Consider the following 19,008-nt stretch of genomic DNA (forward strand, 5'->3'; position numbering starts at 1 on the left):
CAGGGCCTGCATCAGAGGAATGGTAACAAACATGAGGTAAGCAACAGGGTCTGCAACAGCCCCAGTGTCTGCAACAGCCCCAATATAGCCAGAATTTCTAAGGAAACAACCAAGAAAACTGTGGATGTGCGTCGTGAGAAGGTCTCTGCCTGCAGCAGCTCATCATCCTTGTAGAAAAGAGGTGGCCATGGAACTGGACAAATTTCTTGGCTGCACTGCTTTTCCAGAATATCCCATAGGCATGCAAGTGATTGGAGAAGCTGAGTGGATGGCTCTGGGGGGGGAGCAGAAGAAGAGGGCCTTGTTTGAGGGGCTGAGAATCAGGAAGAAGTGAACCTGTTCCAGCTATTCAGTAGTTTAGGTTCCTGTGAATGGAGAGACATTAAATTTAGGGCATAGACATGTTCTTCTCCTCAGTCACAGGCATGAGGCAGATTCCATGAGTTACAGCTAAGGTGGAAAAGTCAAAAAGTGTAGGCGTGCAGTAACCGAGAGTTCTGGGCAAAAGATGGTTTGCAAACTAGGCCAAAAATCAAAATACAGGAGTGATCAGAACTGGGCAAGCAAGAAAGGGAAGTGGAAAAACCCAGACAAAAAGCACTTAGCAGCAAGCTGAAAAATTCAGCGTTGTGCAGATGCTATTCTTAATAGTTCCTGCTCTGGAAGCTGACCAGGGCCGGTGCTTGATGGTCTCCAGCTATCCTGCAAACTTACTGATGCTGCCAGCTCCGTGGAGTCATGGCATCTACTGCTTATTACTATTCTCCTTCCTTTCCTGTTCAGAGTTTTCCACCCCCATGAATTTGCTGGCATAGTTCCAGTGAAATCAAGACATCCTCCCATTTTGTGGATTTTTTTTTTTTTACTTTTTAATGATTTTGTTCAGATCTGTTGAAGAACTCTTGAGGTCATGCAAGTATTTTTGACATGCTTGAGTAGATTGTAGCTACATACTCTACTAATTACACCAGTAGATTATCTGAGTCAGGCATGTCCGGCCAATGCCCTGTGGGCTGCGTGTGGCTCTGCACAGCCTGTGATGTGGCCTCCCAAGATCCTAAACTTTTAACATTATGATGTGATTTTTAGTGATATGTTTCTTGAGTTGGTTGCACATAGCTCTAGCATGGACTGTGTAGGCAAGAACAAGAGCTGTGGAGGGGAGCATGGATTTCTGTGTTAACTTGGCTCTCACACCCACCGCAGGCCCTCAGGTCAACACATTATGTACTCCTGTGCCACTTGGCTAGTAAAGTGCACAGATTGCTGATAATATCTCAGCCTTTGTAGACACACATTTTTTGTTATTCGGCAGACATGTATTTTTTTAAATTTAATAATTAAACTTTGGGAAATATATGATTGCCAAAAAATAATCAATCCATAAGACTTCAGAATGCAGACTTTTAGAGTATAATGACACTGAAGAAATGGCTTATTTGTTGCCATTGAAGTAAAAATTACATTAAAGCCATTTTCTTTAACCTTCGCCAACCTGTTTGGTAGAGCTACTGATGGTGCCTCAGTGGCTGGTAAAAAAGGAGGACTTTTCAAATCTTTTTGATTGGATGATTGGATGATTGGATGATTGGATGATGCAGTTGCCACCAGCAACTCATGTTTGATGAAACGCTGCATGTCATGTCAAGAAAATTTATGTGCAAAAGCTTCAAAAATGGATAACGTTGTGCAAATTATTGTCAAAGCTGTGAATTTCATAAAGTCCAAGGAATTGAATCTTTGCCAATTACAGGAATTCCTTATAAGTATGGATGCTGATTATGGGGACATCATTTACTTTTCTAATGTAAGGTGGATAATTCAGGGTAAAATGCTAAGAAGATATTATCATTCACATAATGAAATCAAGTGTTTTATGGAATCAAAATGAAAATTTGTGCCAGAATATGGATAATGGTTCACAGGCTTAGCATTTTTGATGGATTTGGCAGCTCTTTTAAATGAGTTAAACATGCGTCTTCAAGGTGAAAATCAGCTTGCATGTGCTATGTTTCAAACCATAACAGCATTCAAAATAAAACTTAAATTGTGGCAAGTTCAAATTTTGGGAAAAAAATTTAAGCATTTCACATCATTTTCAGCATTGGCTGAGCATAGTCCTGTGAACAGCAAAAAAACGCAGCCTTGCTTTCTATATTGATAAAGTAAGATAAGAAGATAATATAAGAGTTCAAGATTGCAAAAAAAAACCCAAAACAAACAAACAAACAAAAACCCTCATTTTTTTTGTGTATTTGCAACTCCAGTATAATATCTGTAAATTTTCAAATAAAATGTCACTGTAGTCAGAAAATTTGATCGTGCCACTGTAGTAGACTATTATATGCACCATGTTATTAGAGAAAAATATCCCATGCTTCACAATCACACCTCATTCGTGTCATCGCTTTATGGCAGTACGTACGGTTGTGAACAACTGTTTCCAAATGCAGGGAGAGAAAAATGTCATCAAAAATCTCTGACGAGCACCTTGAGAACTCTCTGAGAACTGGAGCTGCTGCCATCAAACCAGGCTGATGCATTACTTTCACAAAAACAAGGTCAGATATCCCACTAGCATTCTGCTTTTGTTGCGCTCTTTTTTTTTAACATTTTAATTAAAAAAATATTAAAAGTAAGATCAGTTTTGTTACTTATATATTTTCAACTACATTAATATATACATACACATACACGTACACATACATACATGTATAAAATAGTATGTGTCCTGAGATGATTCATCTTCACTCAGTCTGGGCCAGGCAAGCCGAAAGATTGGACACCCATGATCTGTGTGGTGCTTGATAAAGCTGGACGTGTTTATTCTTCTCAATTGTTTGAAGTCTGGTGACATAGCTGCTTGTGGCCATCAATGATGTGTTAGTGAATCTGTGCTATTCTAAGAGGGTAAAGTTCACTGATCATATTAAATAATATCTCTTTTTATGTACAGTAAGAAACAAGGGGCTGTGGAAAAGAATTTTCATGACTTGTATTTTTCAAGTTGCACTTGTATGCTGTCATGCTGCGCTAACTGAGAAGAGGCAAAGTAAAGTTCTATGCTGAGTGCTGCGTTGGTATTTCTTCAGCTTTCTGACTTTTAAATATTATTTTAAAGAACCCTTTATCAATGTAATCTTTATTTTAAAGCTAATTTGGGGTAACAGAGTCTCTGCTCCCTGTAGTCTACCTGATATTACCCCTGCCTGAAAGGAGCTGTGGGTTTGTAGAGCTAGATGCTGTTTAACGTGCTGCACTCATTAGCAACAGTGCACAGTGCTGTGCTGACATCATTCTCCTGCACTGCTTATTGATCTTTCTAGCATTTCCTGGCATGCACTTCTTCATTCAAACGTAATAACTAAGGTATTTAAAACACTGGTAAATCAAATAGTCACACTTAGAGTGTGCATGCTTTGTGCTTGGTGAGCTTAATATATTTGGAGAGTTTTCCCAGTGCAAAACCATTCAAGTTGCAATGTGACTGAGCTGCACTTGCTGCCAGGCGAAGTTGGCTTGTGTCCTTGTGGATGAGTGTTTCTTGATGGTGGCCTTGCAGCTGTAGGTAATGATGGCTTTAGCTCTTGTGCTACAGCAATGCACACAAGTGACTTCACAAGCTTCCTGCAGTGGCTGGATCCTCTTGCTGGTGTGGCTGTGCAAGTGTGGGCTTTTCTCATGTGTGAAGTAGATAGTTGCAAGGGGTGTGCTGGTTGGAAATTTCTCTTTCTCATTTGATTTTGCCTCCTCCTATAGATGAATTGTTTTTAGTTACTGAATTTTCCTCAGTCTGAGGCAGCAGCTGTAGCAGACAGGTGAGTATCAGACTGAGAAAGTGTTGGCTCTTGTTGAACTGGGCCAGACTCAATGTGAGGTACTTCTGGCATGATGAGTCTTGGAGTTTATGAAGACATTTATAACAGTATTAAAATATTGGGGTTTGGATTAGAGCTTTGTTTGGAAATACTGTTGAAAAGCTTGTCATAATATAAAAGAGTAAAAGCTTTCAGAGGATGGATTACACTAAGTTTAACTTCTGATAGTGCTTGTTCAGGAATATTCTGTACAGTGGATGCTATAAGCTCAGCTTATACAAATCAGGACTTACAACAAAGTTGTGAAGGTACATTGTTTAGTGTGTGCTAAAGACCCAGCTTGCTGCATTCAGAGTATAGCTTTTGCAGTGTGTACAGCATTTTAAAGATGGCAGGGTATTTGGCATCTCTGCTGCTGTCACGGAGTTATCTAGATCAATCTGTGCATCTGACAGGGGGGCACCAGGCCCGTGGGCCCCCTGACCCCAAAAATGGAAAGGGAAAAAGGGAAGGGTAGGGAGATGGGAACTGGACTCAAACAAACAAACAAACAAAAAAACACCAAAAAACAGCGACAATGATCTAAGGAAGAAAACTTATTTTACTAACTATGATATCTAAATACAAGATAAAACAATATAATACAATCTAATTGAAATTGAGGCTAATAAATCAAATAAAATAAAATAAGAGAGAGAGAGGGTTTTCTGAAACCAAGGAAACCTACTTTGAACTGAAGGCACATGGCTTGGAAGCCCATCCACACCCTCTGCCAGGCAGAGAGTGAGAGAGCAAGATCCCATGACTTCCTTCCTCCTGTGACTTATCTTTCTCTCTGACCATGAGGCCTGCAGGATATATAGTTCTTCTTCTCTTCTGAGAGACAGGTATCCAGCAAGTTGTCAGTCTGCAGAACTGGAGTATTAACTCTTTAATTACCCATGCTTTGCATGATGTTATGATGTGGAATAGTGATAGAAAAAAATTATAAAACCATGGCAGCTGCCTGTTTGAAACACTGTTAAGTTGCATGGTCAACTGGCAAAATGAATATGTATTTAGCTTTTGTTATTGCTAAATTACAGGCCTCTCTTTGCTTTTGAGAACTAACATGTATACTAACTCAAATAGCTTTAAAGGCCAAAGTCTCTTTGACTTTTACAAAATTCAGAGTGGAGCCCAGAAACTCTGCTGATTTAAAACAAACAAACAAAAAAAAGTAACCAAACACCACAATAACCTCTGCAGCTGACTTCAGTAGGGGTGGCTCTATTGACACCAGTTAGGGATCAGTAGTTGCATTTGGCACTTAAATAATTTGCTCTTGTGACAAGGTGGTGATGCCTCTGGCTCATATTAAGTGCTTTAGGGTTTCAGGAATTTTGAGTGGGGAATGTTGTTGCTTTCTAAGATGCTTATGGTTTAGGCTCCAGTGTAGCATAATTTTTCTTGTTCTGAATATGACTTCTAAATTTCAACAAAATACTTCATCCTGTTTTTTGGTCATTGCTCCATTCTTCCAGATATCACAGAGTAGAAACACAGATGAGTAGAGATACTTGCACAATAGGTCAAGTGCAGGTGGAAGATGCCTTTTGTGCTTTCAGTGAGGAAGAATGGGATTGCTCCTGCTCTGTTCCTCTAAACCAGGGATTTGATGTGGCAAATTGGCTTGTGCTACAGCTTGTAAGTTGTTCCTACTGTGACTGAAGGTGTCCTGAACAAAGAGGTGAGTGGAAAGTCCAACTCAATCTGCAGGGGAAAGGCTTGTGATTCTTTGTATCAATGACTTTAAGGGCTGAACTAGATGACCTGCAGAGATTCCTTCCAAACTGAATTATTTTACAGTGACATAAAATAGTGAGAAGCCCGGGGGGAAACAGTTATGAAAATCCTAGATAGCTATTAGCAGAATCAGATTTGAAATCATGCTATTAAGTTTTCTACCCAATTTCATATTCATGAATGTTGCTTTCTCTCTTCTCTTTGGAGTACAGAATAGCTTTGTTCCTAACCTTGAAGGAGTTTCCCATTAAGGTTTTCTCTCTGTTGATGATCAGCAGTGCTTGTGAAATATTCCCCTCGATCACCATTGGATCTCAGTGTTCTTCACCACTTTTCTTTCTATTGGAGAGTATATTTTGCATTAAGATGAGAGATAAGATGAATTCATTTTAGTGACAGTGTTATTAAAGACTTAAAGATAGAAATGGTCGGTTCTAATTGAATCTCAGCACCCAGGTTGTTGTAGTACTGAAAACTACTATTAGGTTTCTATAATTGTGTTAGAAGTTATAGCCCCAGGCTAATTTTGAAGCAAGAGAAACTGACAGGTTCCGTGCAATACAGTCCCAGCCTGATAGTACTGTGAGGGGAGTGGGACTTACTCTTTGCTGGTCTTTTAAAGGTTTAGCACTGTTAGGGGCTTAGTGCTGTCTCTATTTGAGAGTGCCCTTTATATTGCTTTTGCTCCGGACCAGCATAATAAACTAATCTTCTGGCTCCTGGAGTGTTCATCTGAAGACATAGAGGGATGGGGAGTCACAGGAGTGTGGTTTCAGCTAAAATCTCTGTACTCATGGTTTTCTGGAAGAGATGTGTGATGCCTTGATGCAGAGAGTATCAGTGGATGCAGAACTGACAGCTGAGTGGCTTCCTTGTGCAGGTCCTGCAGGCAGCAAGGGGCACCATGCTTCGAACTATTCTCATACAGGTCTGAGCTTGGTAAAGGTCTTTCAAAGAAGACCTCAGAGGACTTCTGCAAGGGGATGTGTTCCGCATAGCAGCCTGGCATTGCAGAGGCTGAGTAATGCAAGCCCTCTGCTCTTGGACCTACTCTTTAAAACTGTCTTAATGGCTCAGCAGTCTGCACTATAATGTCACATACACTCCATGCTGCCAGCTCAGAAGCGATCCTTTTCTGACCTCTGGTTCCATGTGACAGAACAAACATACGCTCATAGGGCAAGCAGGAGTTAAAATTAGCCTTGTCAAGAAGCTAATTTCAACCCTAACCAACTTCTCTAGCACACAAGAGCAGGAGAGCATGCTCAGTTGATGGTTATTGTTCAGCCCTCCTGCTGCTCTTCCAGCTGCCTGCACAATGTAGTCACATCTTTGCAGCAACTTGGCTTGTGTGGGCAGAGTCATCATTCCTATTCCTGAAATTACTTCCTAAACTGATGCAAGTCTACCTCCAGAACAGTATCTTGGATGATATGCAGTCTGTCACAACCATTTTTTGTTTCATGAACTGGAATCAAAATGTAGGTTTATTGAAATATTTCACTTGTGATTTTGTCTTTTTTACATAAACTAGCTCTGCTTTCAGGAGAGGAACGTTTTCAAGATCAAACATGATATTTTCAGCAGTTAAGCTTTTTGGCAAGGCAGATTTGTTAAAGCTCCTCCCTGTGATTTCATTCTCAGTGAGCTGTTGGCCTGACATTGACCCTGGGCACATCTTGTTTGGATGATGCGCTCAAGATTTTCAGAAGGTCTGGTGTATCCTGTTACCTATTTCTTCATTATTTCAGCTGTATATGCCATCTTACCATGCCTTAATCTGCATGGCCAGATGGTGATGATGGCTCATTAATGTTTGTGTCCTGAGTGAAATCCTTGAAAGGAAGGCATAGTCGTGGACAGTCGTGCCCACTGGTCACAGTTCTGTTGTTTGCAGTGAGGCCATCAGCAGTGATATCACAGCAGAGATCTCCTCGGTGCTGATGGGCTGGGGCCCTGCTGGAGCAACTGCATGGTGAGATGGCCCATGCTGATGTTGTGCTCTGTCAGGTATCCAAGCATCCATTCTCACCTCTGTGAGGAGTTTGTTGTGTGGTGAGACCAAACCTCCTGCAGCCTCCGCCCCAGGGAAGGTACAGTTCCTGCCCCAAAGCTGTGCAGGGACAGGAGAAAGGAGGTACAGGCAGCTGTGGCCTCGGCCCACGCAGCCCAGCAGCCCCCCACCATCTTTGCTGTGAGGTGAAAGGCAGGCAGCTCCAGACATGTGCTGTTGCAGCATCTCATTGGGAAATTCTTATCTCGATTTGCTGATGATTGCATTGGTAGTGGTTCCTTTCTAATATATGTATATATTATGGCTGTTTCGTTTGTAGTTTTTTTTTGTTTTGTCTTGGGTTTTTTTGGTTGCTTGGATTTTTTTGCACATCTGTTTTTAGATTTGCTCTCACTACTTAATAGATACTTGTGGATTTTTTTTTGTTTGTTTGCTTTTTTTTTGGTTGTTCTCCCTACTTAAAACATGTGTTACATGAAGCAAAGGAGTATTTCTGTCTGTAACAGCTCCCTTCCAGAACTTATTGCTTCCATGAATGTCATACTGCATGGCAAACAGAGCTCAAATGTCTACTGCAACACTGTAATGCAGATTTCCTTATCAAGGATACAAACCTTACTGACATGCATACATACGAAGACAAGAAGATGAAGAGAAAGTAGAACCTTTTGTAGGACTATTTTGTTCACAAAAATTAAGAAATTTTTAACAGATTTTCAAATTTTCTTTAGTTTCAAGGTAGGAATGACTTCAGTGCTTTTGTTAAATATAGGTGAGCCATTACTTGCTTTCAGAAATACTAAGGTTACTGTTAGACAGGCAGAGATCTGCCTGTGTGCGGCTAAGCTTATAACCAGGCTTTTCTTTTATTTTATGTAAAATATCTGTTGATGTTCAGTACTGCTCAAGCTCAGAAGTTGTAGTACTTCCCACTGGTGTAACATAGCACTTATATATAAATGTAGCATCATAATTTCTTATCTTTGGCCCTATATAGGTAAACACAGGCTGCCACAGAATTTCTTTTTCTTTCTTTTTTTTTTTTTTTTTTTTTTTTTTGTGGCAACTATTGGTGCTTGCTTTTCTGTTTCTGTTGTTTTTTGGAAATCTGATTCAGAAAGGAGTTAAGCATGTCAGAACTAGAGAGAAATGGAAAAAAATGCCACCAAGTTACCATACCTTTGGGAAAGCGCCGATGCGTTTATTTATTTTTAGCTGCTTAGAAGATTACAGATGTTGAGAGCCTTTCACTAGTGTAGGAGGCCAATAGGAAATTCCTTGAAGTGCTTCACAGTGCATATTGGATTCTAATTTAAGCATGGTTTTCACTCAGATGTTAAAATTCTGATGCCTTTAGCATGAGTTGCGCAGTGGATGTGTTGCCCCTTCAAATGCTCATCTTCAGTGATTCTGTTGTTCCCTTGTATTTAGGTGATTTTGTGCCTAATATGTTTTGCACTAAATTTTTTAAATTGGTTGTTGCTTTCATGTTAGGAAGCATTATTTTAATGGCATTTGTTCCCTTTCTTTTAATAGAGTCAGATTTACAGATCTGTCAAAATAGAGCACCAACATGCTGCACCAAAAAAATGGAAGAGAGCTACCAGGCAGCTGTTCGAAGAGAAAGGATGCAGAGTATCCAGGCACTGAATTTTGAACTGAAGTACATGATTGTTGGCCATACCACAGCTTTTCAAGGTAGGAACTGTTGAAGTACTCCAGCCCTGTGATGAGCAGCATGTAAAATTATTCTGTACAGATGAAAGAAAAGCTGGTTTTGTTCTTCATTTTTGTTGTACTGCATACGGTAGTCACTGGCTTCTTATTTAATTCCCTGCTCTTTAATGGCCTTGCCCTTAGGAAAAGGTAAGGGCGTGTAGTCTTGACTGTTAAATTTAAGTACCTGCCTAAACCTATATAGGAATAGAATGGCCCTTATTCCTGAAATCATTTTAAAAAAGAATTTATGTGGATTTTTCAAGGCATTTTCAAATATCATTTATGTGCCTTGTAGTTGTTTATGCCTTTTGATACTCTTATGTGGTCAAACCATTTAGAGATGTAGAAAGTTCAATTGAAATTTACTTTTTGAAGCTGAAGAATGAGTGCTCTGTCTGATGTGTCAAATGAAAATACAGTTTTCATTGCTTTTTAAAATGTTTCACTACTTAACAGGTTACATGTAGGGTCTTCCTTTCTGGAATTATGACTGCACTGTTGAATGTGAGTACATGAAGGATTCTGTAGTGAAAGTCTGTTCTCATAACTCATGATGTTTTCGAAGATGTTTGCTCTAGCCTGTTCATACAGCTTTATGTATTTTCTTCAAACCATTATTGTTCAATTAAAGGGAGGGAAGTGATTGTGTGATTGTGTAGGATTGTTCATTATAAACTGTTGCACACTGGACTTTCTCTACAAAGGCATTTAAGCATAGACTATAAATGTTAAATGTGGGATTGATTAAGTCAGTTGTTGAGTGATGAATCCAGCTTGCTGACTCCCATGGGATTAAGGTGCTTAATTTTATCTTACTAAATATATGCTATATTTAGTGCTGAACACCTTATGGAATAGGTTTTGAAAACAAGGCAGTAATTATTAAAATACAAAATTTCGAGGTCTATATGATTAAGCTTGTTGTTACAAGGCTTTTTTTTTAATCAAATAGTAGATTCTTTTTTTTTTGCTTAGTTTCTTCCATTTGTAAAATACTATTTAAAAAAGAAGTGACTGTTAGTGAATAAAAGATATATTGTAGTGGCAATGGTAAATCATGGCCTGAACCTATGGGTTACCTGGTGAGAAGGCAGGGCCAACCCAGGGGAGCTCAGGTGCATGCAATGTACCAAGTGACCAGAAGGGGTGGAGCCAGGATGCACCGCTTCCCAGTCATCATTTAGGAGTTGGCAGTGGAGATAAGGGCATCTTTTGCTGCAGATCTGTGCCTACCTGAGGTCTTCCAAAGATAAGCAGCTCTTTTCTTTCATTTCTGTACCTGTGGCTGCTGCATTTAGGCTCATTCTCACTTGCTATAGACAAAGATTTTGTCACCCTGCTGTTATCATCTGATTATAGCATTATGCATATTATCTAAAGTTCACAGTAATTGACGCTGGATGTCATTAGAGATATGTAAATGCAAGGTGAAAAAAACTTTTTTCTGTTCTGTACCTTTGAGCAAAGATAAATAAAATAAGCCTTTGGTTTATTAAAAACAATCAGTTTTTCTAAATGTTTTGGTAACCCCCATGAATTAAAAATTTGGTTAGAGAGCTCTCTGGAGGAATGCTGTAGTAAAAGGGTCCCTGTTGCAAAGGTGTCTGTTGGCATTGTTAAATGTTGGTGAGTTATTCAAGTAATCTTTTAGTATTGTGACAGAATAGAGATAAGGTCAGAATAGATTGACCTACCAGCCCCTTTAGGTCAAACCAGTGGCTGTATGGTCCATTGTTGAAGAGGCCTTTTGATGAAATGAAAGTAGTAGTTAGACATTTCACACAGTTTAAATTTACAGGCATGTTCCAAAAATGGTTAAATAGGTGGTTTGTAACTTGTTATGTCTGGCCTTCTGTTTATGTTAGATGGAGCATTCAGAAATGCAACTTTGCACTGTTGTGTTGGGAGCTGTTTTGTCCCAGGTGTCAGTGAAAAACCTCTTTCTCTATCTTGCGTCTTACACATCTTGTTGCTACACATAGTACTGTGTGAGATACTTAATGAGGGAAGATTTTTTTTGCACTGAATTAACTTTGTCCTTTTGGTCTGTTTTAGTTTGTTGTTCTTTTGAATGGTGAGGGTGCTAAAAGCACATTTGAAGTCTTAACAATAAATTCCTTATTTTAAGCTCTCAGCTGCGTTTCAGACTTCAGGTTTCTTACAGCAATGGGAGCTAATTTGGACTTGTGAAAAATAGCATTTTTTTTTTTTTTTAACTTGGCAGTGTTTACTTGTATGGTTTTTGTGCACAAAGCTTTCTTTTACAAACACATGTACACTTTTTGCAGTGTTAGGAACACACTTGCCTTCAGTAGTGTTAGCGTAGTCAAAGCAAAGCACTAGTTAGTTCTCTTAACTGCTGATGTGGCAGATATTTCTTTAAAAAATTTTTAAAGGAGAAGTATTGCTCAAACCTTGCTGAATTGTTTAAGGAAGATAAGGGGAGGCAAGATGAGCCAGGGCAGATAAGACTTAGAGGACTGCATCCAGCCAGGATACACCATTCTTGAAAAGAATGTAACAGATAGTTGCTGACTGTATTTTTGGTTTTGGTATTTTGGTTTAGGCTTAACCCAGACCAAAGGTGAAAAAGGACAAGTGGAAGACATAGAGCTTTCATCCTACGACCCCAGAAGACCACCATCACAATTCAGTACTCACGTGGAAAGGACTAGGGATGGAGAATATAATAATAATCGCTCGGATGTAATTGTAATATACCTCCTATTTGTGGCATATATATGACTTGTCTTTATAAATATTTCTTAACCTCTACCTCATGGTGTGCAAGCTAGGAAGGGCTACCTGGTCTGTGACACACTGTGACACACTGTGACACACACAGTACTGTAGCAGAAGTCTGACTTTTCCTATAGTGAAAGGAATTAAATTTTGGTGGGAAGAGAGCGCAGTTTTTTTGGAGTGAGGGTGGTGGTGTTTGTTTCATTTTACAGTCCTATCCCCTTATTTTCTTTCATGGAAGTCAAAAGACACTTCTAAGGGCCAACAATTAGATACCGCAAGTATTAATGAGAGAGCTTTATCATGTGAATAAGAGTTTAATAGTGGTTCAGTTAAGTATTTCCTTTACAGTGCCTGGGATGCCTTGATCTGAAGAGATTCTATTTACTTTTAATTGAAAATATTATTTAAGTAACTTTGCCCACAGCAGAAATAAGACGATTTTCACAGGTGCCAGATCTGGATTTTCAAGTTTGTAAGATTCTATTAAATACAGTGCAGCTGTGGGCAGTCTTGTTTTGTTTGGGCTAATGCCTGTTCCTGCATATGGTCATCCTTAGAACTACAGTTTCATGCTGCTGTTTTTCCCCCTTTTAAGTCTTTGGTATTAGTGATGCGGTATTTACTCGAACACTTCATAAATCATACTTTTGTTTGGGTGTTTTTTGTTTGAACTTCTTTGTCTAATGCTGTTGCATGTGATTAGAGGAAGAGGTGCACTGACATCAGCAGCACAGTTACTTCCATCCAAAAATGAACTTATCCTTCTCTGTTTTTGCACCCAGGCCTGCAGTATAGAAATGCACAGGGTGACCATTCAAACAAAAGAGCAAGCAGCATACTTCAATTTTGTAACTCGCTTTCCTCTTTGGCAACTGGAATGTTTTCCTTTTGAAATTGCTGAGGTTTTCTTTTTTTTTCTTTTTTTTTTTTTTTTAACCCTAACCTTTTTTCAGACATGCATATAAGCAATATATTGCTTTAGCTTAGATTTAAATGGTTGTGTTTCTTATTTCTTGTGGTGATACTTGGCGCAGTCATCCTTCTGCTCCCCACCCGCCTCATCAGTTCAGTCATGCAGTCACTGCAGTCCTTGGGGACAGGTCCAAACAAGGCAACTTTGATTCATTGTTTGTGGATTAGAAGTGGTGTGGGTGTGGATGCTGAAAGTTGCTGTCAGAGGAGCTATCAATAGTCTGCTAGGAAAGCTTTGTTGTGGGCAGACAGCAGAAAGAAACCTGCCAACCCTCTTCCATATCCTTTATGGTGCTGTGTGAAGACTTACAGAAAGCTTGGCTCTGCTCCTTTTTTATGCTGAGGCTAATTTGAGGGAATGAGAGTTAGAACACTAGTAATTTATTTGCTCTGCTGATAGTCTCTGCAAAGAGACAGAGTGAGATGCTTTGAAACCTACACATTTCATTCACCAAATTAGGAGGTAATCAGAAGAACTTGGCAGATTCCAGGAAAAAAAGTATATTATTTGCTGTATTTTTTACTTATACATCATGGGATAGAAATTGTTCACTCTCTGTGAAAGCAAATATTTTATAAATAAAATATGGTAGTCATAAGGCAATGCTTTTGTGGTGTTTCTCCAAAATAGCATTCTTTTGGCCTTCTGTTAGGGGGGTCAGGTGTTCCCATATCCTTTCCCCTGCAAAAGAATACAACAGCTTTGTAACATTCTGCTTCTCTCTTAACTGTGAGAGGTTTGAGAGAAGCTGTGGGTATACTCTTTGTGTTGGGTGGGGAGATGTGAGATGCAAGAGGTCCTTGTTGCTATTTTTAATAGCAGAAGCTGCTATTGTGGCATTGCCGTTGTAAGTATGTTGTTCTGCCCTGTTGTCACCTGATGGCAGCTGACAACTGAGAAGGACATGAATGATACAAGGCAATGGGAGAACTGGTGGTAGCAGATTTGGATCCCGGAGCCCCTGGTTCTCAATGAAAGGTCTGAAAGTTCAGTTATCCAATGGATCCCCAAAATCTCTAAGCACAATGTTCCTGATTTGGCTGTCTCTCTGGTAAACTGAATGGGTCAGCTGGCTTCCATAGGTCATGGGGTTGATATCAGTACCAGTGATAAGCACTGTCCAGTCTAAATGACCCACCCGAACACTTCCACAAGTAACCAGAAGTAAGTGCACAGGCTTACAAGCAAACAGTCAAACATTTTAAATCTTAATTGGCTTTGTTGCTGGCATTTATTTTTACTAAATTTAGAAATATCAGCTTGAAATATGGGTGACTGGCTAATGGTGTTAAGGTACAGTGATGTTTAAAAAACAAAAGATATTTGGGGAAGTGCACTATGTTTTGTAGTTAAATAACACATGCAGTATAGTCATAATACGGCTAACAGATACAGTCCGAAGTCAGAGCTATTTAAGAAAGGGGAAAAAAAAGAAAGCTAACTAGCACCAAGAGACAAGCACCAAGCATTGCCATTATGCCTTTGGTTTGCTTTGCTTACTGATGGATTGCAGAAACATAGAAGTTTTTTAATTAGTATTTTTTTATTACATGGCTTCTTTCTTACCCCTTTCTGGGAACTAAATCTGCCAAGTAGTATTTTGTATGCTAATGACCTTTGAGCTGAAAGCTGCCCGAGATATATTATTTTGTTTTGGCTCATTGCAAAAATTACTCCTTGCAGAGAAAAGAAAGAAGCTTCATTAGGGTATTTCTGTCCACCTCCTGTATGATGTCTATTCCTATTCCCATTCCGATGGCCAGATGATCTGTGTTTTCCAGCAGGAATGACAGCCTAAGGAAGGCTAGAATATTCCTTTTTAGCTGTAGCCTCACGTGGGCAAACTGCATGCACTTAGATTGCTGCTGTTTGCCTGCTGCTGTTCTTTGTTGAAACATACAGAGCTCTTTATATGGTTCTTTCTGTCTATAGATCTTGAAGCGCTGTTGTAAAGGACTTTGTTGTTTTATCAGTGCTAGAAATAGATAAAGTGAGGCTCTGGGGAGGGGAGATGTCCTTCCATAAGTGACACAAGAGCCCATAGGCAGGGCCAGGAGTCCACTACAGCTTATCTTAGTGATATCTTCTGATCCCTTATTTAAAAAAAAAAATATAATAATAATAAAAAAAAATTATATATATGTATTAATGGGGACTTTAGTGGGGATAGTGATTTTGGCTGCCTGTAATCTCATGAGTGAGATCCTCATTTTCGTTCTTGATCTTCACAGTTGGACTTCTTCACCCTGACTGTGGGTCAGGTCAGTGTGTTGGACAGGGCAGTATGAGAAAGTGACGTTCTGCATCAACTCCTTCATAAGATTCCTCCTTCTACTGGTCATAAACCCAGTATACTTACTGTGTTGTCATCAGAGGGAATTCCCCAGGTTTGCTGTAAAAACTGCTCCAATGTAGGTGGAGGCAATTAAAGAACTGTAGGTAGGAGAGCCAAAACCCATTAGAAATGAATGGCCTATGTAACCAAAATTTGTGTGCAATGGTGCTGAAGAATCACCTTTAAGAGAGACATCTGATACTACCATGCTGCTTTGTGTCCCTGGCTTTGGTGCCATCTCAGTTGAAATGTCAGTAACTGCCTCACTTTGGATAAGGCTATAGGGCCACCTAAAGACTTTGTCCAGTGGCAAGGTAAATCAGAAATATGAGCAGTGGATCTTCTTTCTTTTTTGAACCTTTCTGTTTCTTGGTGAATGATAATTTATTAGTTTTGAGTTGAGGCTGAAATGTACTTGTTTCAATTGTGCAGTTATCCCTTTTTGCCCACCCCCTCCATCCATTAATTCTTTTCTTTAAACAAGCTGTCATTTGGATGCCTCAAAAATTGGCACTGTTGACAGCATGCTGTCAACAATCCTAGTATGCGTCAGGCTACTTGCTTTAAATAGGCTGGATGGTATTTCCATTGTGCCATCTGGTTCCTAAGTTTTATTGCTGAACATGTACTATTCCCAGTATAAATATTCATCTTCTATATGCCATTTATGGCTTTAGAACCTGATACTTAGCTAAAACTTCAGTCTTGGTCTGCATATGGGGTGGGAGGAGGGATACTAAATTCTGTTTGTTAAAGTATCCTTTTTCAGCAAAAGATAAAAATGATTTTGCAATGTTCAGTATTTCCTAATGCACTCACTTTTCTTTTAATTTTGCATGTTCATATGATAAAACTTAGAGATGTGTCAGGGTCTGTGAGTAAGTACTAGCACAAAGTTGTGAATGGCAGTTATTGAAGTCATGGTGCAAACTGTGTGTTTGACCTCTACCTTTGCAGAAGTTGGGTGTGCACTTTAGTCAAGATTCTAGATGCATGGATAGTAGGTAAGAAACACGAAAATGAAAAACTTGTATTGCCTGACCTTGATTGTCACCAAGGATGGGGCACCACTAAGTCTCTGGGCAACCTGATTGCCCAGGTCAGTGCCTCACTACTCTTTTATTATAAAAAATCTTGTTCCTTATTTCCTGTCTAAATCTCCTGTTTTAGTTTAAAACCATTTCCCCTTGTCCTGTCAGAGCAGGCCCTACTGAGGAGTCTGTTCTTCTTTCTGACATCCTTCCCTTAGATACTGAAAGGCTCTCTCCAGTTTCCCCAGTCTTCTGTTCTCCGGGATGAACAACCCCAGCAGGTTGAGGGCAGTGGTCCTGCCTCTCCACTGGATGATCCACTATGCATTAAAGGAACAATATAAGGAATGTGTTTTGTTTTCTATATACATATAGGCTGGAAGTTAAATGTGTAAACAAACTAAAAAATAAACTGTTATCTTTAAGATCTTCTGTAATGCATATTCAGCATAAAATGAATGTGTGTATAAGTTCATCCCAGGCTCTAAAGTCCTGTGAGACTCTACAAATCTTTTGATTTTTTTTTTTCCCCTATACTTTCATCTCCCATTGTATGTGTTCTGAAAATTGAGATTTTTTTTTTTAAACTGTATTATTGTGTTCTTTGTATCTGCTGTAATTTCTATGGAAATAAATGGGAGGCATTAGTTTGGGAGAAACCTACCTGCTTCTCCATGCTACTGATTGTCATGAAGAATATGAGAAGGCATTAATTTTTTATTCTCTCCTCTAATACAAATAATTTTTCTTTTTGGAGTTGTGGCAGATTGAGAGCAAACAAAGGTCTGCTTTTTCAAGCAGTACTGTTAGTTCAGAAGGGGAAAATGGTACCATTATTGTTGAGCACGGAGAGAACAGCTCTGGCTGAGAAAGCTGAGCTGCATAACTTTGGAAGATAGTATATTGGGAAAACTTTATTTTTGTCCTGTTCAAATACTTTCAAAATTGTGTCACTGGCTGCTGTTTGAGATAGGAGATAGGAATCTTCAGTCTGATGTAGGCTCTTTTCACGATTGTTCTTACTAAATGCATGTTGTTAGGAAGATTTCTACTTGACTTCTGCATTTCATATCAAATGTAGTACAGGGAGCTTGTCGTTTTGTCAAAAGTTCAGCACAGTTGAAGTGATTTTTCTGTGACCAAACTGTCCTTTGCTTACATTTTTCCCTTCAGATTCAGCAACACCATTTGTCTTCAGCTTGTACTTTCTAATGGGGCTCTTCATCTGTAAATTTGCTGTCTATTTATCACAGCATGTTTTTGGTCAGGATCTGTAATAATTGTCTTGCAAAGTTTTTTTCTTCACACAGCTAAAATCTCACCAAACACTCCTGGAATTTGCATATTAGTGATTGTATCATCTTTAAGATTAACACCACTAGTGCCTATTCAGAATTCAGCAGGAAAGATAGTTTTCCTAGCCATTCTCTCTTTGATACTGCTACTGCATCTAAAATAATGCCTTTCATCTTGTACTTTCCAGTGTAGGCCATAATGCTAGTCACTTACGTTTTGTGATCTAAATGTCAGTTTCTGTCACAGACCAATAATGCCAACTACCATTTATCATTTCAATTACCATGAAAAGTCAGATGGCATTTTCTGTTTTATCTAGTGCTGTCTACCGTGTTGGAGAAGCATGGCTGGAAATACCATCTACAATTTCATTATCTTCCTTTAAACGCCTCTCCTTAAGGTCAAGATAAACAAAATGCTTGTTAAAGTCAATCCAAAATATGCTGAAACTACTGCTCGCTACAGTGACCAGTTTCGTCATGCTTATGCTGTTTCTTGTCTTTCTTCCACTGTGTATGTTTATATGTCAGATGTTGTTTGCCTTTGCTTTTATTGGCAGCTCTGAGACAGGCACCATTTTTTATCCTGAATCTCTTGTACCTGTGATATTTGTGTTTTGTTAGCATCCCTGAGTATTATAGTATGCAAATAACTAGAGTTTGGCATTTTTTGTGTGTTTCTGATTACATTTCCCATCCTCCTACCTTGTCATTTGGGCAGCTTGTCAGAAAGATGAAATTACTAGTTTATTTTCCCCTTTGATGTTTTTTTTTTTTAATGGGGAAAACTGTCCTCTTTCATAAAAAGAAGTTCTAGATGATCTGATATGCTTTCGAAATACCAAATTTAAGTGAAAGATATAATGAAAACCGAGGGTGAACAATTCTAGCCTTGGACTGTAAATTCAAGTAAATCTTTCAAACTCTATCTAGTAACAAAGATGATGTCCACAGAAATCTGTATAGGATTACAAAAACTATTAACCAGATTGCATATAATGGATATTTTATAAAACACAGTAAAACTTTTAAAGTCTGTTTTTGTGCTGAGGTGATATGCCCTAAAGAATGGCCACAAGCGTGTTGAAAGCCTGTGGCTGAGAGAGACCAAGACAATACTGGGAGTCCTGTGGCTGATGTATACTATAAACTGCCTCATCAAGCAGAGCTTGTTGGTGAAGCTGCCTTTCTCCAGCTTCAGAATGTATCACAATTGCAGGCCGAGATTACCAGGTCAGAGAGAGGAGTATCCTGAGGATAACTGGTCTGACTTTTAAAGACTGACGTAAAAAA

The 19,008-nt window shown here is 39.1% G+C and overlaps 1 protein-coding gene across 1 annotated transcript in view; it reads left to right on the forward strand.

The window, feature by feature from the left end:
• Positions 1–19,008, forward strand: part of LOC306949634 (glypican-5-like) — a gene marked incomplete at both ends in the record, with an annotated part of 362,433 nt that overhangs the window by 19,973 nt on the left and 323,452 nt on the right. Inside the window, 1 exon segment of the mRNA XM_079539627.1 lies at positions 9,154–9,315. Within this exon segment, the coding sequence (XP_079395753.1) occupies positions 9,154–9,315 (162 nt within the window).

Source organism: Tetrao urogallus (genome assembly GCF_951394365.1).
Source record: "Tetrao urogallus genome assembly, chromosome: 9".
Taxonomy (NCBI): domain Eukaryota; kingdom Metazoa; phylum Chordata; class Aves; order Galliformes; family Phasianidae; genus Tetrao; species Tetrao urogallus.